The 23,360-nt window shown below is 42.1% G+C and overlaps 1 protein-coding gene across 5 annotated transcripts in view; it reads right to left on the bottom strand.

Moving 5' to 3' along the window:
* Positions 1-459: 459 nt before the first annotated feature.
* The window catches only part of TXLNB (taxilin beta), a 55,887-nt gene continuing 32,986 nt past the window's right edge, over positions 460-23,360 (bottom strand). For 3 of the 5 annotated variants that reach the window (XM_070073495.1, XM_070073494.1, XM_017345398.3), the window contains exons 7-10: positions 22,166-22,240; positions 14,663-14,755; positions 13,052-13,147; positions 6,841-10,455 (exon numbers count right to left, since the gene is read on the bottom strand). In XM_070073495.1, coding sequence (XP_069929596.1) covers positions 9,703-10,455; positions 13,052-13,147; positions 14,663-14,755; positions 22,166-22,240 — 1,017 coding nt within the window. In that variant the 3' untranslated portion in view covers positions 6,841-9,702. Of the gene's footprint in view, positions 1,373-6,840; positions 10,456-13,051; positions 13,148-14,662; positions 14,756-22,165; positions 22,241-23,360 lie in introns of those variants that run through there. The other 2 variants (XM_070073497.1, XM_070073496.1) reach the window with 2 other exon arrangements.

The following is a 23,360-nucleotide window of genomic DNA, read 5'->3' as shown; positions in this document are numbered from 1 at the left end:
GTTCAGCAGATTGTCAGCGCAGGACAGGAAGCCCTGAGACACCGTAAGCAACAGATTAGCTGAGAAAATAGAAGTCTACAGCTACATCACATCTGCAGTTTCAGCTTTTCAATTCCCAGCCCCAACACACACACACACACACACACACACTCTCTCTCTCTCTCACCTCACAACTATACACACTCACATGGGCTCATAATAGATATGCACAAATACAGCCACATGCAATGATAAGCATTCACATAGAACTGCATCCAGGTAACACACTTTCATACAACTACACACATACACTGGCACACGTTACACACAAATACTCAAGACATACCTTCAGCCACACACAAATAACCACACGCACACACAGTTTATAAAGCTGTCATTCTTGCTCAGGAACCAAAACTTTTCCACTTGGAGATCTGGGTTCCATTTGTAACAAAAATGGTCCTAGAGGAATACTTCCTATTTTTTTTTAAGATTTATTTATTTATTTGAAAGAGTTACACAGAGAGAGGAGAGGCAGAGAGAGAGAGAGAGAGAGATCTTCCATCTGCTGGGTCACCCCCAAAATGGCTGCAAGGGCCAGAGTTGAGCTGATCCATAGCCAAGGAGCCAGGAGCTTCTTCCGGGTCTCCCACGTGGGTGCAGGGACTGAAGGACTTGGGCCATCTTCTACTGCTTTCCCAGGCCACAGCAGAGAGCTGGATTGGAAGTGGAGCAGCCGGGTCTTGAACCTGCACCCATACGGGATGCCGGCGCTTCAGGCCAGGGTGTTAACCCGCTGTGCCGCAGCACTGGCCCCTCAGTTTAGTTCTAATTGAACGTGTTGGGGAGAATGGACAGCTGAGTCACTTCCAGCCCTTCCCTTGGCACGCATTCCCAGTGCCGGCTGCAGGAGGAGCCCTCAGCCGGAGTTGAATGACACAGGGTGCTCTGATCCTGCCTGAGGAGAAAGAGTCAATGGCCGGGAGGTTCAGAAACGCTTCGTTTAGCCATGTAAACCACATCACCGTCACCCCGGGGGCTGGCGCAGACTCTCACACTTAGAAGTCCTTCAATATGTATTGCATACATTCTTAATCCTTTCTCCATTTGATTTTTAAAAAGTATTTTTGAGTAATGTCATGTCTCCATTCCCTTACTTGATGTTTACTAGGCATGCAGATCTGTTAGAATAAAACCCAGACAGTGAAAACTCGGACTCTGTGGAACTTCATACTGTGGAGGGTGTAGTCAAGAGACACCAACATCCTTGGACAGGGTCTGGTTTAATGTTCTTATTTGATCAGTGAGTCAACTGACACCCAGAGATGTTAAGTCATTTCTCCAAAGTCATCCAGGTAGTTCGCAGTACAATAGGGTATATAGTACCTTAGGACTTAAGGGATAATGAAAAGTATTCTTGCATTATTTCTGTAAGTTGAATTCTGACTTTCAAATTTTCTTGGTATATGGGATCTCTGAATACTCTGTGCTTGTGACACCTGCCTCCTAGATCTGTTAGAGGAATCTTAGTTTCAGAATTATTCTTAGCCGTGCCTTACTTAACAGGTAGCATTTAATTACTGCTGGTGATCACCACTTTGCTAGAATCACAAAACCACTAACAAAACCATGTCTCATCAATTTTGAAAACTTTAGATTTGTTTTAGAACTTTGACTTTTATGTAGCGCATGCTGTGATTTCTGGCACAACAGTACCAGGTCTTTCATGTTGATTCATAAATGTGAGTTTGGCCTTTTCTCTTGCTTTGTTATTTGCATTTGTATTTCTCTGGAGTTGCCTTTTTTTTTTTTTTTAAATTTGAGCTGTACAGTGTTTAAACATCTCACTCTATCCCATGTCTAGTAAATTCATAAGGAAAACTGTACAAGGGTAGTTTATAAGATTGTGGAAAAATGGAATTAAAACAAATTTGTTTTGGTGCAAAATGTTTTTGAAATTCTGGGTCCAGCGTTGTGGCATAGTGGGTAGAGCTACCACCTGTGACAATGGCATCCCATGTGAGCGAGGGTTTGTGTTCTGGATGCTCCACTACCAATCCAGCTCCATGCTAATGGCTTAGGAAAAAGCAGCAGAAGATGGCCCAAGTGTTTGGGCCCCTGCCACCCACGTGGCAGACCTAGATGAAGTTCCTGGCTCCTGGCTTTGGCCTGGCCCAGCCCTGGCCATTGTGGCCATCCAGGGAAATAAAACAGCAGATGGAAGATCTCTCTCTCTCTTTCTCTGTAACTCTTTCAAAATAAATACACAAATCTTTTTAAAAAATGATTTGAAATTCAAACATATTTTCATAATGTATGTTGTCTTTTTAAACATTCTGAAGACTCCTTGTATGCATGTTTTTCCTAAGTGTTTTTGCATTAAAACAAACTTATCTTTTAATTCCATTTTTCCATGAACTTTTTTGAAGTACTTTTGTATATATGTGGTGGAGCAGTGAAGTGCCTACTATAACCTTTTTTAAAGAACATATATTTGCTTTATAATTGTGTTTAGTCCATAAGAATGGCATATGCTTCCATGTTTACATGGTAAAGCAAATCAAATTTGAACATACAAGATAAATACCTGAATCTTACAGTTAATAACAGCTCTTATTCTCACTTGAACTACTGGGCTCTTCCCAAAAATCCAACTCACATAATCAGACATTTAGACAATTCAAAATACATGATGATATAATGAAAACTGACAGTGGTCACATTAGGATGATGGAATTATGGGTAACTTTTCTCTTTTCTCTATTTTCTAAGTGTTTTATGATGTAATTTTATTGTTTAATACAGAAAACAATGGTAATTTTTTTATTGTTTTTTAAAAATATTCAAGAACTACCAGTTCTTGATCCAGTCATTCTTTTTTTTTTTTTTTAAGATTTATTTATTTATTTGAAAGTCAGAGTTACACAGAGAGAGGAGAGGCAGAGAGAGAGAGAGAGAGAGAGAGAGAGGTCTTCCATCCAATGGTTCACTCCCCAACTGGCTGCAATGGCTGGAGCTGTGCCGAGCCAAAGCCAGGAGCCAGGAGCCTCTTCTGGGTCTCCTACTTGGGCCATATTTCCCAGGCCATAGCAGAGAGCTGGATCGGAAGTGGAACAGCCAGGTTTTGAACTGGCACGCATCTGGGATGCCGGCGCTTCAGGCCAGGGCGTTAACCCACTGCACCACAGTGCTGGCCCTGGGGTTAATTATTTTAAAGCAAAGTAAAAAGAAAGACAGTAAAGATGCCACATTGAAAACCATGCTTACAAACACTCCTGGGTTGGAGTGAAACTGCTGAAGTGTACGGATGTCTTTGTGGCTTTTGCCCTAAATGGCCATATGTTTCCACAGAAGGGTCCACTAATTTATGTGCCTTCTTTTTTTAATGTTCTTAATGGTTTTAACGTTCAATTTTAAATTTTTCCTTTTATATGACAGTATCAGATTAGAATTCTGTTTTCCTATCTTCCTTTCCTTCTCTTTATACCATGTCTTCTTGTTCAGCTCATATGTGTTTTATTTGACCTAAAATATGGTGGTTTGGAGCTGGTGTTGAGGTACAATGGGTTAAGCTGCTGCTTACTGGAGCACCAGTGCAAGTTTCAGCGGCTCCATTTCTGATCCAGCTTCCTACTGGTGTGCCTGAGAAAGCAGTAGAAGATAGTCCAAGTGCTTGGGTCCCTGCACCCACATGGGAACCCAGGATGGAATTCCTGTCTTTTGGCTTCTACCTGACTCAGACCTGGCTGTGGCCATTTGGGAGGTGATCCAGCAGATGGAAGATCTCTTTCTCTCTCTCTCTCTCTCTCTCTCTCTCTCATGTGTGTTGCTCTCTTTCTATCACTCTGTTTTCAAATAAAATATGAAATAAAATACATCTTGTAAAAAATATGGTGGTTTTTGTGTCTTGACATTGCATGTCATCAATTGACTGTCAGTTCAGAAATAATGAATTTTACATGTAGGTATGTTTTAGTTATGACATGGGGTAATTAAACATTATAACATATGACTTAAAAATATTCAGCATTAAAGTGGGATAGAAATTGGCATTAACTGAAATCTTGGATCATAAAATCCAGCAGGAGCCGGCGCCGTGGCTCAATAGGCTAATCCTCCACCTTGCGGCGCCGGCACACCGGGTTCTAGTCCCGGTTGGGGCGCTGGATTCTGTCCCGGTTGCCCCTCTTCCAGGCCAGCTCTCTGCTATGGCCAGGGAGTGCAGTGGAGGATGGCCCAGGTGCTTGGGCCCTGCACCCCATGGGAGACCAGGAAAAGCACCTGGCTCCTGGCTCCTGCCAGGATCAGCGCGGTGCGCCGGCTGCAGCGGCGGCCATTGGAGGGTGAACCAACGGCAAAGGAAGACCTTTCTCTCTGTCTCTCTCTCTCACTGTCCACTCTGCCTGTCAAAAAAAAAAAAAAAAAAAAATCCAGCAGGAAGAAAGACTTGCACTTGGATTCAGCCAAGCTTGACTGTGCTGTTGAAATGATGGGTCCCTTTTGTTATCTCCTGGTAAAATGGAACAGCTTCTGTGGATAAGTTTTGTGCTATGAATTCATGAATTTCTAGGTATAATTTGTTGAATGTTTACATAAAATATCTTTATTCACACAGAAAGCAATTCTTTTTTACTTGGTACATGTCAGAAAATATAATACCAAGCATTTGAAAACACTGGTACAAAGTCGCACTTTACAGGAACACAATTAAGTCTAGGTCAAACTTTATTCCTATGTATTTATGTACATGTGTGTTTGTGTATACACTCACACACATACAATAGCAGCTAGCATTGGTACAACATCTACCAGGTGGTACTACTAGGGAGACTTAACCTCACAAATTGAGGATACAACTTTGTAGGATCAAGAAATATCTTCATTACAATAACGGGAAAGCTTCCATTCTATTGGGCTACCTTCAAGGGTGATCCAATGATAACTAATTTACAGGTCCCAAAGGAACAGAAATGAACATTATTTAAATCTTGTGAAAATTCAGTCTTGAGTTGTACCATATTAGCTTCTGAACCTGTCTTGACAGTCTATGATGGGAACAAACTTCAGAAGTCAGACTTATCATTTTTTCTTTTACAAATTTAGTTTTAATGACTGAATTGGCTTTTTAAAATATTTTTTAAAGAGGCATAGAGATAGACAGTGAGAGTGCTCCCTTCTGCTGGTTCACTCCCCACATGCTCACAACAGCCAGGGCTAGGCTAGGCCAAAGCCAGGAACTAGAAACTCAATCTTCGTTATCCACATGTGTTACCCACTTGAGTCAGCACTGCTGCCTCCCAAGGTGCACATTAGCAGGAAGCCGGAGCCAGAGGGTGAATATGGGATGTGGGTATCTCAAGCAGCATCTTTTTTTTTTTTTTTTTAATTTGACAGGTAGAGTTATAGACAGCGAGAGACAGAGAGAAAGGTCTTCCTTCCGTTGGTTCACCCCCCTAATGGCCACCACAGCCGATGCTGCGCCGATCCGAAGCCAGGAGCCAGGAGCTTCCTCCTGGTCTCCCATGTGGGTGCAGGGCCCAAGCACTTGGGCCATCCTCCACTGCACTTCCAGGCCACAGCAGAGCTGGACTGGAAGAGGAGCAACCGGGACTAGAACCTGGTGCCCATATGGGATGCCAGCGCCACAGGTGGAGGATTAGCCAAGTGAGCCATGGTGCTGGCCCTATCAAGCAGCATCTTAACCTGTATGCCAGACACTTGCCTCCAGAGTATTTCTGAGAGAATACTTGGCAGAAAAACCTGTGAAACATGGTCTCATTGGAGAGTGGTTCTGAAGAGAAATATATTGGCCAGAAGATAGCTGTCCCCCGGGTCCTGAAGAGAGGAGTCTAGGTTTTGCTTTTAACCCTGGTGTCTTGATCCATTTTCTGTTAATACAGTAAGATACCTGAGACTGGCCATTTATAAAGAATAGAGGATTCTTCGGTTGTGAAGCCCAGGAGTGTGGTGCTGGCAACCAGTGACAGCTTTTCTGTTGCATCATAACATGGTGAGACATCCCATGGTGAGCCAGCAAGCAGGCTAGATTGGGTCTCCTTTCCACTTCCTACAAAGCCACGTGGGGGTCCCACTCTCAAGGCCCCATCTGTTCCAAATTACCTCCTGCAGGCCCTGTCCCTAAATGCCACTGACTCAGATTTGGGGATTGTTTCTTTTCTTTTCTTTTTTTTTTTTTAAATATAGATTTATTTATTTTGAAAGTCAGAGTCACAGAGACAGAGAATCTTCCATCTGCTGGTTTACACCCCAGATAGCCACAATGTCCAGCTCTGGGCCAGGCTGAAGCCAAGAGCTTCCATCTGGATCTCCCAGGTGGGTGGAAGGGGCTCAAACCCTTGGGCCATCCTTTGCTGCTTTCCTGGGCACATTAGCGGGAGCTGGATCAGAAGTGGAGCAGCGGACACTAGAACTGGTGTCCATACGGGATGCCGGTGCTGCAGGCAGCAGCTTTACCTGCTGCCCCACACAGTGCCAGCCCCGAGGGATTAAGTTGCTGACACATGAACTTTTGGTCGAGACAGTGAAACCCCAGCACATGAGCATTCTGGTTCAAGTTCCTCTCCTGTAGGCGTCAGTCACTTTTGACTCTAACCTCATTGTTCTCTTTCCTTCCTTCCTCTCCACACACACACACACACACACACACACACTCTCTCTCTCTCTCTCTCTCTCTTTGCAAAATATTTTTTAAAGGTGTCAACTGCACATCCACATTACTCAGACACTAAAAACTCAACCAACAATAGAAGGAAACCATACGTTTGTAAGTCATTTTTGAAAGATATAAGTAACCAAAATTAAAGTTAAAACTAAAAATAAATAAAACTGCTACTACAAAACTTCGGAAGAAAAGTACCAGTTTAATAGATATTTAAATTATAGTTATTTAGAATAGTTATATAGATGTTTAGAAAACATCCGTAACATCTCTGAAAATAGTTACATTAGCTATTTAATAAAGAACAGAAAATCCTTCTGCATTCAGATTATATGAATTTTGTAATTAGTAAGGCCAAGTTCTAATACAAAGGACTATAATAAAACAGTCTTGGAATATTAAAATAATTCTAACAATGCCTATGTTAAGCTTTACAAATTTCAAGCAAGTTATTGTATCTGAAATTCTACCCGAGATAGTAGTGAGTAATGTGTTGCGATAAAAGCCGTTTGGATGAAAATAAAGAACTCTGGGTGCTAGAATATTTAATTTACTGAATTTGGCTCCTCGCCTGCCTGTTTCTCTTGCTAAACATTCAGAATGAGACTTTACAATGGTTGTCTAATCCGACCCCATGTGGGGTAGGTCAGTGTCTGTAAGTAGTAGGAAAGAAGACCTTCCTCGATTGTTATAGTGAAGATTTGGCTCTGAATTAAATGAACATTTAAATCTCAAAGATTTCCAGTAATGTTGAATTTGGCTGGATACTCTGTAGTTTTAATATTTTAAGCCTTCAAAAATATATGGGTTCTGATACAGTGACATGCTTTTCTCCTGATCTTTTCCTTGACTAGTGTTTGTGTTATTACCCTCCCTGTTCACTTTAAACAGATTTTATGCAGTTTAAAATTCTTACAGCATATAGCTGCTACCTAAAAGTGCTTTGTGTGCTTTGGCAAACAGCCACATTCAACATTGACAGATGATTTCCCGGATAAGTAGCACAGAATCTTGTTTTATCCATTTTCCCATTGGAGTTCAGCTTTCCCATTGGGTTGGGTTAGATAGTTTTTTCTCCCTTTCGTCCCCTTTCCCTCTCTTTCTTCATATTTTTTTGTTGCAGTCTTCCTTTACCCTAGGTAATCTATGCTGCCAGTGTTATTAGAGATTCTTAATACTCATGTAAACAACCCTAGGTGTTTCTAGCTCTTCCCTTCTCCTGAATCCTCACCTATTTTTCAAATCATTTTGAGTAGGGGCCCATTTGTTTTTGTTTTGTATTTTAGCCTTTAGAGAAATCTTCAAAGAAAAATGGTTTGTAAGCCTCATCATTCACATTGAGACCCTGTGTGGATTTCTGTTTTGGAAAAGTAATAGTTTTATTTAACATTAACTGAGATGAGGGCTGGGTATGACTTCCTGCTGCAAAGAAGGGAATTTTGAAGGAAGGAAGGAGCAGGTGCTTTGAGGATATAGACAGAAACAGTCACAAGAGGTGAGTGTTCTCTCTTGAGATATTTGCAGCAAAGAGGCAGGGGGCCTCTCCGTTTGAGGTCCTTCTCCTCCTCCGTCCTGTCCTTCACTTCCTTTCCCACTCTCAGTCTTTGTCTTGTAGGCAGCCACAAATAGGCTGTTTGACCCCATGAGAGGGTTGCAAGCAGTGGGATGAGGAGCATAGGAGGAGAAACTGGAAGAGGTGAGCAGTCCATAGCTGCAAGTGCTTCTGTTTTTCTGTTTGGGAACTCTTGTGGTCATATTTGTGTCCACACTTGCTGCCCAGACTTGCAGTCTAATCCAAGTGCTGTTCTGTCATTTGGCTGAATTTATTGATCTAACATTGGACTACTTAATTTTGCACATTGCAATGGTCTAAATACTTGTGTTTGGAACCTACTTCTGATTCATAAAGCATTAGTCTACCATAGTCCTGGGTGCAAGTATGAGACAATTTTTTTGATTAGCATCTCATATTTTGCATAGAAAAATATTCATAAAGGTATGAGAGGAACGTATGTGTAATATACATTTACATAAAATACACATGTATATATGTATACACATATATGTATATATACCCACATAAATAGGTACACATATACATACATTTGTGAATACTTCAACAAGTTCACGGAAATGGAATTAAAAGGTAGATTTAGGGATGGGTGTTTATCTTAGCGGCTGAGGAACTGGCCAAGGCACCATGTCCCTCACTAAGTGTCTGGGTTTGATAGCTTGCACTTGTTCCTGACTCCAGCTTCCTACTAAGGCAGGCAGCAATGATGACTCAAGCACCTGGTTCTTGCCACCCACATAGGAGGCCCGGATTGAATTCCTAATTCCTGCCTCTTTTCGGGTATTTGGGAGGTGAATCAATGGATGGGAACTCTTTCTCAAATGAACATGTTTTCAAAAGATAAGTTTACTCATATTTTTTGCAGAAAAATTTTGAAATCCATGCATAGTTTCTTCATAATACACATTTCCATGAACGTTTGAAGACCCCCCTGGCACTGATTTCCATTTTTTTCTGCACCAAAATAAACATCTTTTAATTTCATTCTGCATGCACTTTTTGAAGCACCCCTGTATACATAAACACATATGCATATATTGTGTGAATATACCTTTAAAAGGAACCTGAGCATCCATTGAATACAATGGAACTTATTAAACTGTATGTGGCAATAAGTAGAACACATTTTCAGAATTTGTATATAGTAGAAGTCTAAACATCAAATCTTACTGTTATTAAGAAACTGAATTAAGTACTATCTTAATGGCAGCAATGCATATTTGCTTTCGGTATACTTTGTGGCCATTTGAGAAAATGATTCTATCACGCAGTGTTAAACAGAAAAGCTCCAAATCAGTTATAAATCAAGAACAATGAGAAAAGGCTGAATGTGCCCTGCCTAACACTGAAAAAACATCTTGATCATAACTCTTCCATTTGACATCCTAGCCCTCGATGTCTGTCTCACAAGCCCGGCTGTTAGGACGGAGCTGAGACATCAGACAGCCCAGCCCCTGAAGGCTGATGGGACTTAGTCTACTCCTTCCAGGTTGGCGTCGGCCACTTCGGACAGCTGGGACCCAGCTCCAGCCCCTGGGGTCAGCTCCTCTGTGGCTGCGGGTGCGAGCTGTCTCGTGGGCTCACCTCCCATCACCGGTGCTGGAACCTGCTCCGGTGTTGGGGGCAGCGAACCGGAACCATCGGTCTCCACCCGGGCTAAAGGAGCTTCCGCTGGGGCCTGAGGGGCCTGACCGGAAGCTTCTGCCTCCAGCTTCCGGGGCTGCTGCTCCGCCGTGAGCCCTGAGGCTCTGGGTTCTGATGCCGGCCCTGCAGGGGTGGTCTTGGCCTCTGCCTGACCTTCAGCTGCGGCTTGAGGGCTTGGGGAAGGCGAAGGCCTTTCTGAATCCCCTGAAGGGGTCAGGGGAGGTTGTTCCGGCTCCTTGGGGCCGGAGGCTCCGCCCTCCTGAGGCCTGCCGGGTTCTGGCGGGATTTCTGTGGACTGGGCAGGGGTGGACTCTGGACCATGAATTACCCTGAAGGCCGTGGCCAGCCTTTCCACGGCGTTTTGAACTCTGTTGGCCTCCTCTGCATCCATCTCCTTCTCCGCGGAGACACTCGGCTCTTCATCCGAGGTATGCTGACTTTGGTCATCTTTCTCAGGTGTTTTTGCCTCTCTGATTTTTTTGTAGAGTTCATTTCTCTCTTCTTGTAAAGCTCGACAGAGGTTCTCTAGCCTCCCAATTTTCATCACGAAGCATTCATATTCTTTAGCTCTCAGTGCTTTCTGGGATTTGAAAACAGAGACACATGAAACGACACGAAAAGCAAAACTCCCAGAATGCTCTCTGGAGAGAACCAATATTTGCCTTGAAGGCTTTGGGACTTGGGCACAGAATGGTGGATGGACGCTTAATCAGAGCTAGTCACTTCTGTATTTTTTGCATTCTGTGCTAGATTCTGATAGAATTTAGTCACCATATCCTGTTGTTGAGGAAGGAAAGATGGCAAGGCTTACTCTCAAATCTTACAAATAGAGAAACTTTTTGCTGCTAAGACTAACTGTAAGCAAAAGCTTATAGCAAACCGAATGAAATGGACCAGGATTCGGCCCTCAGCAACGCTGTGTCTGTTCTAGATAAACTGCTATGTGATAATCCCAACAACTGTTTGATTTATGCTGACAAGTAATAAGTGTCTTTGGAATTGGTTGCAATTTGGGATGCAGTTTTAGAAAAGTAATTATAAGCATGTAAACTCACCACACTCATTCATGATGCTGGCTGCTCAAACTATTCAGTTCTTTTCTGTAGAAATGTTGATGTGTTTGTGCATGAAAATATTCCTAATAATCTCACTGTTTACCTCCACCTATGAGCTACTTTGTACCTTTAAGACTTTTTCCCCTTGTATACATGGAGAGAACTATATGTGAAAGCCCTGTTTCTCAGGTCAGGGATCATGTGTGTTTGCCTTTAGAGTCTTAAGACCTATTCAGACCCTTACATAAAATTAGTATTTAAATGCCTATTGTAGGGATGTAATGAAAAATGTATCCCCATGTCTATCTGTAAGGTAGCATATACCTGGGGTGGGTGCTGTGATACAGCAGATTTAAGCTGCAACATGAAGTGTCCGCATTTCATGTGGGAGTGCCTGGGATTGATTGCCACTTCTGCTTCTTTTTTTTTTTTTGACAGGCAGAGTGGACAGTGAGAGAGACAGAGAGAAAGGTCTTCCTTTGCCGTTGGTTCACCCTCCAATGGCTGCCCTGGCCAGCGCACCGCACCGCACTGATCTGAAGCCAGGAGCCAGGTGCTTCTCCTGGTCTCCCATGGGGTGCAGGGCCCAAGCGCTTGGGCCATCCTCCACTGCACTCCCTGGCCACAGCAGAGAGCTGGCCTGGAAGAGGGGCAACCGGGACAGAATCCGGCGCCCTGACCAGGACTAGAACCCGGTGTGCCGGCGCCGCAAGGCGGAGGATTAGCCTAGTGAGCTGCGGCGCGGGCCCACTTCTGCTTCTAATCCAGCTTCCTATTAACACAGCTGGGAGGCAGCAAATTATGGCCCAAGTGCTTGGGTCCTGCCGCCTTGTGGGAGACCATGATGGAGTTCCTGGCAGCTGTTGTCAATATTTAGGGAGTGAACCAGCAGATGGAAGATCAGTCTCTCTTTCTCTCCCTCTTCTCTTCACCCTCTCCTCAACTGCCTTCCAAATAAATAAAAATAAAGTAGCACCTATTCTGGGTGCTTTGGCTGGTGTCTTTTTTTTTTTTTTTTTTTTTTTTTTTTGACAGGCAGAGTGGACAGTGAGAGAGAGAGACAGAGAGAAAGGTCTTCCTTTGCCGTTGGTTCACCCTCCAATGGCCGCTGCGGAGGCGCGCTGCGGCCGGCGCACCGCGCTGATCCTGTGGCAGGAGCCAGGAGCCAGGTGCTTTTCCTGGTCTCCCATGGGGTGCAGGGCCCAAGCACCTGGGCCATCCTCCACCGCACTCCCTGGCCACAGCAGAGAGCTGGCCTGGAAGAGGGGCAACCGGGACAGAATCCGGCGCCCCGACCGGGACTAGAACCCGGTGTGCCGGCGCCGCTAGGCGGAGGATTAGCCTAGTGAGCCACGGCGCCGGCCAGCTGGTGTCTTTCAATATATTCAAATCAAGTTATTAATTTATTCTGCACCTGTGATATGCTAGGCACTGGGGAAATTCAGTGCCAAATGAGACTCATTCTACCTTTAAGAAATTCAGTGTAGGGGCCGATGCTGTGGTGTAGTGGGTAAAGCCGCTGCCTGCAGTGCTGGCATCCCATGTGGGCACTGGTTCAAGTCCCAGCTGCTCCCCTTCTGATGTAGCTTTCTGCTAATGGCCTGGGAAAGCAGAAGATGGTCCCAGTCCTTGGGCCCCTGCGCCAGCGTGGGAGACCTGGAAGAAGCTCCTAGCTCCTGGCTTCAGATCGGCTCAGCTCCGGCCGTTGCGGCCATTTGGGGAGTGAACCAGCAGATGGAAGACCTCTCTCTCTCTCTCTCTCTGCTTCTGCCTCTGCCTCTCTGAACTCTGCCCTTTCAAATAAATATATAAATCTTAAAAAAAAATAGCAATTCAGTTTAGCAGGTGGAGTGCTGCTGTTCAACTGTTGAATCAACAAGTAAGCATATGAGTTAGGGTCACAAAGCTCTTTATGAATCTAATTTAGAATCAGATTCTAAATGGCTTTTGCTCTGATTATTTTTATTTCAATTTAATATATCACATTCCTTCCTTGCATCCCATTTATCTCTTTTTCAAATATAATTATTTGTACTATCAAATTTTAATTACATTCTAAGTGTGAATGTTTTGACTAGACTGGGGGTGGGGAGGTAAAAGCTAAGAGACAAACTTTCTCACCTCTTCAATCATATCCAACAGAGCTTTGTTACAATTTTCAAACCGGGATTTCCATGTGGCGGTGTCCTTTTCCAGCTTCTTCATTTTCTTAGTCATCTACAGAAAATAGAATGTTCTAGTGTTAACCCTGAAGAATGAATGCATCGAGGAAGCTGTGAGTTCTCTCTTGGACATCAAGAGTAGTCCTTTTGTTACCAGCTACTGAAGCAAACAGCTGTTCGATGTCAAGAATGAAGATTGCAGAAGAATTGTGATTTATTTCTGCATCCTCTAGTCACTGGTACATACACGTTTGCACCAGAGTCAGTTCAGGAAAAAGGAAACTGCTTAGGAACACACTTTTTTTTCATTGTTTTTTTTTCTTTCATTTAAAACAAAAATATCTTTACTGAGTCCCATGAATAAGCTTGCAATTTAGATTATTTGCTTTATTGAATAGGAGACTCCACAGTGGTGAGAAGGCTGGCATGGTTTCTTAGTCATTAAAATGCTGACACTGTTTGGGCACATTTGAGAAGTAGGCACATAAAAGCAGTTTTTTGTTTTTACATTTGTAGTTTGAGGGAGAGTTCACAGAATGTAATTAGACACATCATTCCTCTCATCCTTGAGGCAGTCTCATAGGTATGGTTCTGTTTTCACCCCTGCTTTAGAGATAGGGAAGCTGAGACTCAGAGCAGTGGAGTAATATTCAGGTTAGTTAACAGAAGAGGGACTGGAGTTACTCCATTCCGTTTTGTGCAACATGTGCGGTGTCTGCTGGTCACCAGGCCCTGGGCTGGGCATGGGGCATACAGAAGTTAATAAGATGTCATCTCTTTTTGAAATTGAGGCAGCTCACATTCCCAGTTGTAGGATTTCCTCTCTGCTTGAGTAAAGTGAAGAACAAAGGATACAGTTAGTTATGGTTTCCCTGGATGAACCATAGCTGGGCACTTGCTGCTTCAAGCCAAGCTGCCTGAGGCTAGGCTGACTGTCAGCCCCTGGCACATAGAGAAGTGAGGTGAGCCCTGAATGATTTTTTTTTTTTTTTTTTTTTACTTCTGACCACATAGTAACAAAATCAGTACTTTATAAACTTTTTAAGGTCATCACCCTTTAAGAATTTTATGAAATCTATGGGATCACACCTTAGGAAAATGCAAAGATGTGGATCAGTTTTGTTTTTGCTAATTTCCAGAGAATTCTCAGGTCAGCTACTACAGGTTATAAGCAGAGCTCAGATTAAGAATTCCCTTCTTGATCTAATATTTACTACAATGTCAAAGCTATGTAATTTTGAACTTTAAAGTGTTTTCTGCTTTTGTATTTATTCAGCCTTAAATTCTAGAAATTTGAGAGAGGTTTTAAAAATGGATAAATCCATCCTGGAGTGGGAAAGGAAATATTCATTCTCAGAGTGAAAGTATATCCTAGCATTTTTTGGCTCTTGCCAAGAATAATTCACCAGATACTTACCGATAAAAAATACAGTCCAAAAATCATTTGTACCTATAAATGTTTCATTACTTCATGAAATGCATTGAAATATCTTAGAAAAATGAGCCCGAAGGAGAATTTCCTGTCAAAATAGAAAATTCCAGTATTTCATGGGTGATAAGCAATACTCACTTTATCCATTTCCTGTTTGAAAGAGGCAAACACCTCATTGCTTTTTGTCAGTGTGCTCTGGAACTCTTCAAACCTTCCTGAGTAGAGAGTAAGCTGTAAACAGGAGAGAGAGTGTATCTACTTGAGGGCTGCTTTCAAAGGGCTTCCAGAACAAGATAACACATCATTATTAACTATTTGAGAAGAAAAACAATTTAAAGGAATTTTCAATACAATGTTCAGTTGTTTAATTTACTATATCAACCTAGGTCAGTAAACATGACTGAAGTGCTTCTTTAAAGAAAAATGAAGTCATAAAAAGTGTCATTACCATTTCATTATATATCTTAACTTTTACCAGCTGACAGTTACAGAGCACTGAACATGTACGTGATTTTTCTGCCCAAAAGTATTTCACAGGTGGCTCTTGCCTTTGGATGGCCTGAACTCTAAACAGGAAGACAATCTCAAGGATGACTTGACCTCGGGACACTGAATACAAGGTTCCAAGTCTGTCAGGGACAGTGGATGATCAAAGAAGGTGAACTTGGCCGGAGAGCATGTGAGCCAGATGTTGGTTCAGCAGAATTAATTTATTATACCAGTTTTCTACAGGTGGAAGTAGTGAGTCTTCTAATTTACATAAAGACATTGTAAGGGTTAAGATGGCCAAGTATGTGGCTCACTGTAGAAATGGAAACACATTTGTGTTGTCACATCTTAATTCCAAGGCTTGAATTTGGGGTGGGAATGGCATAGAAACTAGAAGGGAAGTGTGTAAATGTGTGATTGTTAATGATAGTAACAAATTCTTGTTTTTGAAAATCAAATCAGTATAGATTGTTTTGTGTGAGTAGAGATTTAATATGGATGATTCAACTTAGTAAAACTGCCCTTTTCAAATGAGACTTTAGTACTTTTGAGTTTCCAGAAAAGTTCCAAGTCCTCGGATGGGCATAAAAAATCTCATTTGTGTGAAGAAGCAAATTTGTAGCATCCAGCAACAAACAAGAATCCATGACTGCTTTGATTTCATGTATTTCATAGATACAAATCTAAGAAGATAACCATACTTCCCCACTCCCTCCCTCAATTCCTCCTCCTTCCTTCCTTCCTATTTTTTCCTTTAATTTTTGTAAAAGCATACTTTCAATTTAATTTATAATCTTAGGCTTACTGCACCACTAGCTATAATGCTCAACAAATAAAAAAGTCAAAAGACCACTGTTTCACTGGACTACAGGCAAGGGCTATAAATGATAATCAAACTATAAGGTGTCAGTGTCATTCTTATACATTGGGGATTTTTTTGTATTCTGTATTGACTACTACATATCAGAGAAAACATGTCTTTTGGGGACTGGACTGTTTCACTAAATGTAATGGTCTCCAGTTGCATCCATTTTGTTGTAAAAGATGAGATTTCATTCTTTTTATGGCTGAATAGGATTCCATCATGTATATATACCACATTTTCTTTGTCCAGTCAGCAGTTGATATATATCTGGGTTGATTTCGTTTCTTAACTATTGTGAATTGAACTATAAACATGGGGTTACAAATAGCTTTTATAAGTAGAGAAGAGCACATTGACAAAGCCAGCAGATTGGAGAGTTTCCAGGCTTGTGGAAGGGGCCAGAGGGAGTGTGTGTGAGTCAAACAGTCCCTGGAGCCACTCTAGGTAGTTACTTCTCTAGAATGTTGTTTTCCCCCAAAAATTCAGAACGTAAGTTTTACTGCAGCAAACAATAAAAATGATAACAAATCCTTTTCATAGAATACAGATTATCCAAAGAAAACTCAAAACAAGAGCTGACCTTCATCAGCCATTAGCACTGTGCATGATAGAGTTAGTATTTATTTCCTGTGATTCCTTGGCAAATAGATAAAGAGGACTGAGTTAAGGGACATCAGGGATTCATGGCTAAGAAGGTCCCCCAGGGTTTTACACACACACATGGTGAATAAGACAACATTTATGTGCAGTGCACTCTAATATATTGTATTTAATTGTTCCTTTTTTAAAAAGTACTGACTTGGATCCAGTAAGTTGATTTCAGGGCCTTTTGTTCTGAGACTTTCGAGCCTATGGTAAGGTCTTGGAGCACTGGCTACCTACACTCAACCTTGGCCTAGGGTGGGAACAATTACCACCAGCCGATCCTGGTCACTTTCTATTGCAAAAATCTGTTCATTTGCATTCTTGGCCAAACCCCTTTTGTTAACTTCTTTTCATTAGTTCCTCCCCCCCCCCCCCAATTTCTCAGTAATTCCAGCATAGTTGCATGGGGGTCTCCAGATCTGGTCCTCTAACCCCTCTCTTGCAGGCCTGTAGTTGCAGGCTGTAGAGATACCAGAGCAGGAGTGAGCACACATATGGCCCATCTGTCTTGGCAGAACCAAGATTAGCTGATGGGCATTGAAGCTTTCTAGATTGTTTTCAATCAACTATGATCAGTCTTACTTTTCCATGTGTACTTGTCTCCAAATCAGGACTTGAAGAAAAAAACAGAATGTTCTTTTTGGTATATTAATTAGGCAAAGTTTGTCTTTCCTGTGTTTCATTGCTGGTTTGTGGCACATAGAAGACATACATACAATGCCAAGATGTGGTGTCTTGCTGCATCACCACCTCTTCTGGACTTTCTCTAGTAACACTTCTTGTTTCCTCTCAAAATTGTTTTTTTAAATTGTGGTAAAATACACATGACATTAAAATTTGTCATCCTAATCGTTTTTATTTCTGCAGTTAGGTATTTTTAAGTACGTTCACATTGTCATATAATATCAGAACTTCGCCACCTTTCAAAATGAACACTCCATACCCATTCAACACCACTCACCATTTCTTCCTTCTACTGGCCAGTCTAACATTCTACCTTTCTTCCCATCTGATCCACTTGTCATTGGTGGCAAAACCTGTGTGGGTTAAACATTTTTCATCGAATTCTGACATTATACTAACTGAATATATGTGCTTCCTGTTTGCTTAGTGGATATTTACTCAGTATTTTCACTTTTTTTTTTTTTGACAGGCAGAGTGGATAGTGAGAGAGAGAGAGACAGAGAGAAAGGTCTTCCTTTGCCGTTGGTTCACCCTCCAATGGCTGCTGCGGCCGGCTCACCACGCTGATCCGAAGCCAGGAGCCAGGCCTGGTCTCCCATGGGGTGCAGGGCCCAAGCGCTTGGGCCATCCTCCACTGCCTTCCCGGGCCACAGCAGAGAGCTGGCCTGGAAGAGGGGCAACCGGGACAGAATCCGGCGCCCCGACCGGGACTAGAACCCGGTGCACCGCTAGGTGGAGGATTAGCCTAGTGAGCCGCCAGTATTTTCGCTTTGTTATGCTGATATGATGTATATTTGTTTTGATGTGTCGGATCCCATTCTCACTTTTTGTTTCAGAGAGACATGGAAGGGACATCAGAGGTCATGGGCAGTATTTTGTTTGCTAGAGGCAGACATAGAAAACTATTCTGTGGTTAGAAATAATAATTGTGTCAATATTTCACTTTTACATGGACCATGTGACAAACACAATCTTTTAACTGAGCACCGAATTTTAATTACAAACATTCATGCAGTATTGGCAACAGAACTTATCCTGTAATTGTCTTAGCAGACCCTGTGAGCTTTGGTTTGGGAGCAAGTCCGATTGTAAGAGTAGTTGAGGAAGGCTCTTGCTGCCCAATATAAGTAAGCGAGCGCTTCTGATTTTAAAGATGAAGATGACACATTTTTAACAATTTACTTACTCATCTTTCCCCTTGGGTAGTGTTTTGTGTCCATGTTGTCAGATACTGCTGACTTTCCATACCTGGCTCTGTTTTCAACCTTACTGATGTGATGACCACTCTATTTGCAGTGATAATTGTATCCCATTGATCATCCCTGACATTTACTTTATTCATTTGGTTTGTATAATTGAAAGCCAACATCTCTTTCCTAAGTGAGAAACATGCTCCCAACCGGCAAGCTGTTGCCTTTTGACTGAAAAGTGACTTCAGTCTAGAAAAACAACATAATCCATCCTTGTTATTTTTCTTGCTCAGGGCTTAGAAATGCCTCCTGCCACTCCCACTGCTCTAAGGATTGTGTAAAAACAAAAAGAAGTATTTGAATGCTATGCAAAATCATTTTCAGTAGAGTATTTTTCAGGGTTTATAAGTTTTGAAAAGATAATGTTGACACTTTTCAAGAGAAACTCGTTTAAATGTTATTATATGTGAGGATTTGGGATTTCGGTTTTCTTCTTGATGATTAATTACTGAATTTTAGAAAGTACCTCGGAGACAAAAGAGAAAGACAAAGGATCCCTGCAACTAGCAAGGCTGCCTGTTTGGCGAGCGAAGGTGATGGAGAAGGCAGGGTTAATTTAGCTTAGGGCCATAGTTTTCAGTCTCAAAGCTCTCTCTGTTTATGAGCTGAACAGGGTCTTGAGATCATCTTTCCAGTGACTAAGTTTATTGCAGCTGAAGCCTGCCATTATATTGTATTTTCCTATATAGATCCTTACCTATGAAATAATACTGACACTAGCTCATGCACTAATTGATTGTTAGCATTTTTTATATTTATATTTTATGGTTGTTATAACTGTATTCAGTTAGGCAGGGATTTCCATTGTCTCGCTGATTACTATGTCTCCCACACCTGGAACCATACCTGGTATGTAGTAGGTACTCAGTAAAGATTGGTTGAATTATTTGTGCTTCTGATGGATCAGGCACTGAGCTAAGTGTTTTGCATCCATAATTTGATAACAGCCTGTGTATAGCACATATTCATTAACTAATTTTCCTTTTTAAAAACTAACACATATGAATAATTTCCATCCCTCACTGGTGCGCAAGCAGTAATATAAGACACAACTACATTTTAGAGAGTAGCTGCTGCTGCATATGCTGTAGTTTTGGAAATTCTGAGAAGGAATGGGCCACTCAGAGATCAGAGGACTCCAACGTGAGGTTCCTGATTCATGACTGTATCTTCATTTTACAGATAGGAAAATTAGGTCCAGAGAGGTTTAGGTGAGTTGCACAGTGTCACACAACTTCTTAATAGAAGAATCAGGACTCTGAAGCTGGTGTTGGATTCAGTCCAGAACTGAAGGATAAATGAGGAATGGTAGAAACTCTAGACTATCTAGAAGATGCTTTTTAAATGTGAATGAGGAAATAGGTGGGAAAGCTTTCTATTTTTGCTGAGATACTTCAAGAAGTTTGTGGAAAACAGAATTAAAAGATAAATTTACTTTAGTACAAAATTGGAATTCATGCATAGTTTTTCATAATATGCATTTTTCCACAAACTTTTTGAAGACTCCATATTTCACAAATGAATTCAAATCGAGATTCTGATGACAACTGAATGAACTGTTCTGTAGCCTAGAGTACAATAATACTGACATACTCTTCTCAAGTTCGTGACCTTCATTTAGCATAGAAGAGTAGAGATTGTATATTATAAATGATGTGAACAATGCATAGCTTCAAGTATTGTCCCTGGTTTCCTTCATGGCTCTGTGCTGTCAAAGAGGAAGTGACAGAATCAAGAGCCCTGGCTGGATTCTCTGAGCTCCCACTGCAACCCCCATACAGTGAGGTCACCCCTCTTCTCCAGGTTGGAGAGCTGCCACTGCCTGCCACCCACCCAACACCATGGCATGACAGGTCCCCTGATTGTATCAAGGATATCTTGAGTTTGTAACTGGGCTCTTTGAATCTGTTGGAGTCAGAAACATTGTTTCCAGCCTCCATGTAAGTAGTATTTTAAAACTATTTGTATCAGAGAGTAGATTATAGATCATGCTGGGGGAAACAGTTCATCATTGCATTTTATAGCTCATCACAAAAGTATGCTTTAAGAAAATAGGTATGAAAATGCTGTCTGTTTTTGACTAGGCAGTGGTATAATTTGTGATTTTAGGTTTCTTATTTTTTCTTTTATAATGAACAAGTTCATTTATACAATGAATAAGCATTTTTTACAATGCACAAATATTCAGTAGCATGCATATAAATGTTTTCAGACCTTAAATGAATTCTGCCCAACTTGCAAGGCTTCTGATTTCCTCACCTGTGATTTCTCTTTGTGACCTCTTAGACCCGTTAGCATTTGGGCCTTTCTCTTTTCCCCTCTTGCCGGTGGCAGGGTGATTCTTCTGGGGCCTAACAAGGAAGGCTTGCCAGGTAGAACAGAGCCTCAGGGCATGGGAAAGATGCTGAGGTCTGGCTTTTACCCCAGAGGCTGCTGTAGCATGAGGATTTACTTTTGAGTCCACAATAGGAATTCTTGTAGTCTATTCAAAACACACTGGAGTGGGCGTTTGGCCTAGCACTTATACGACACATGTCCCATATTGGAGCACCTGAGTTTGCTACCCAGCTCTGCTTCTGACTGTAGTTATTGCTAATGCAGACCCTGGGAAGCAGCAGGTGAAGGCTCAAGTAGTTAGGTCCTTGCCACTCATGTGGGAGATCTGGCTTGAGTTCCTGATTCTCATTTTTAGCCTGGCCACACATCACCGTTGCTGGCATTTGGGGAGTGAACCAGCAAGAGGGAGTTCTTTCTCTCCACGTGACTCTGCCTCTTAATTATATAATTAAAACAAACACACGGGGCCGGCACCACGGCTCACTAGACTAATCCTCCACCTGCGGCGCCGGCACCCTGGGGTTCTAGTCCGGTCTGGGCACCGGATTCTGTCCCGGTTACCCCTCTTCCAGTCCAGCTCTCTGCTGTGGCCTGGGAGTGCAGTGGAGGATGGCCCAGGTCCTTGGCCCTGCACCCGCATGGGAGACAAGGAAGAAGCACCTGGCTCCTGGCTTTGGATTGGCGCAATGCCCTGGCCGTAGCGGCCACTTGGGTGGGGGGATGAACCAACGGAAAAAGGAAGACCTTTGTCTCTCTCTCTCTCACTGTCTAACTCTGCCTGTCAAAAAAATAAAATAAAAATTAACAAAAACAAACACACACACACATGAATGGCATCACAAAGTCAACTAAAAATGGTTCTTGATTTGCCCACCTTTCCAGCCGTGCCCCACTAACAAAGCACACTGTTTTCTGACAGCACAGAACCCTGGATAATGACTGTTTCTCATTTTCTTTGTATTAGAAATATCAAAATATTAGGCCATTTTAAGAATTGAGAGCTAGGGAAGGTACATGTGAACAATCTACATTTTTTTCTTACCTGAGTAGGATATTAGGGGAGGAGAGAGAGAGAGGAATTATGGACAGTTGGGAACTCGGACGTTGGCTTCCTCTGACTGGCCATTTTGGTGCCATTGTTTGTCCATCAACAAACCTTTGACTGGATATTGCTGGCTGGGAACATTTTTTTATAGACATAATTTGTGCTTTTGTTTTTACTTAGAAATAAGTGTGATGTTGTTCTTCATTTCCAGCCCATCTTTCCTCATTCCCTGTGATGTGTGAGGCCTTCTATAGACAACATTTTGTCTCTAGTCCCCTGAGACCAGTGAGGACAGCACCCCGTGCCTCTCCCACTCCCCAGTTCACCTGAGCCTGCAGCACTGTCTCTTGTTCCTTCAGCACTTTGGCCTGAAGTTTCCACTCTGCTGCCTGGTTCAGCAACTGAGAGAAGACAGAATGCATGAAAGATGGTCAGATTGTTTGGGAAATTACTCTAATTTGTGTGTAGAACCTAATAACTTGCTCATTGTTCATTAGCCCTCTTACATAATATTTTAGAAGTTTGTAATCTATGTAAACTAAGAAAGCAGTTGGTCTAAAAATTTGGATTCTCAACCATAGCTAGTGGTTGTAATGGAAAAAAGAAAAAATCCCCAACTCTTGCATGAGCTACACAACATTCAACCTCCTAGCAAATTCTGGAGCCTTCTCTAGCAATCCTGACCAATTATCTGACCAAGTATCTGCTTGAATATCTCCAGGATCTCCCCAACTGGTGCTTTGTTGCCAGCAGCTGTTACTTTATGTTAACCCTGGGTTATTCTAGACCATTGCTCTCCACCATAGCAGATGTGATACAATAAGAAACATATATTTGGTTTTTATCCCTGGCTCCTGACATGGAACTTCTAACATACATCAGTATCTCCTAGACAACATGTTAAAATGCGGGAGCCTCCCAAAAAATATGATTTAGGAAGGAGAGCTGTGATTGAAATCTGTGTGTATAGAAGTACCCAAGATGGTTTGGATATTGGTGGTCTATGGAATACATATTGAGAGATTTGACGTATTTTTCTAAATCCTGTCCTGTGGAGGTTTATAAAATAGGTCTCATCCTTATTCCACAAGAAAGCCCTGCAGATATGAGGAGACTTCAAAAGTTTGTGGAGAAATGCTTACTATGACAAAACTATGCATAAATTTCAATTTTTTTCAGACTTTTCTTTTAATCTCACTTTTTAAAAAGTACCCTTGTACATTCAAAACTCTCATAACCAACATGATCAGAACTTGAAGTTCATGGGTTAAGTTGAAAAAGTTGATTTAAACATAAAAATGAAGGTCATCATTGTGGTGCAGCTGATTAAGCCACTGCCTGTGAGATGCCTGGCATCCCATATGAGTACAGATTTGAGTCTCGACTGCTTCATTTCCAATGCAGTACCCTGCTAATTCACCTGAGAAAGCAGCGGAGGATAGCTGAAGTATTTGGACCCCTTCCACCCATGTGGGAGACTCAGGTGGAGTTCTAGGCTCCTGGCTTCAGGCTGGCCCAGGC

The sequence above is a fragment of the Oryctolagus cuniculus genome, chromosome 5 (assembly GCF_964237555.1).
Source record: "Oryctolagus cuniculus chromosome 5, mOryCun1.1, whole genome shotgun sequence".
NCBI lineage: Eukaryota > Metazoa > Chordata > Mammalia > Lagomorpha > Leporidae > Oryctolagus > Oryctolagus cuniculus.
The sequence above is the reverse complement of the archived record's forward strand: the minus strand, read 5'-3'. Positions and strand labels throughout refer to the sequence as shown.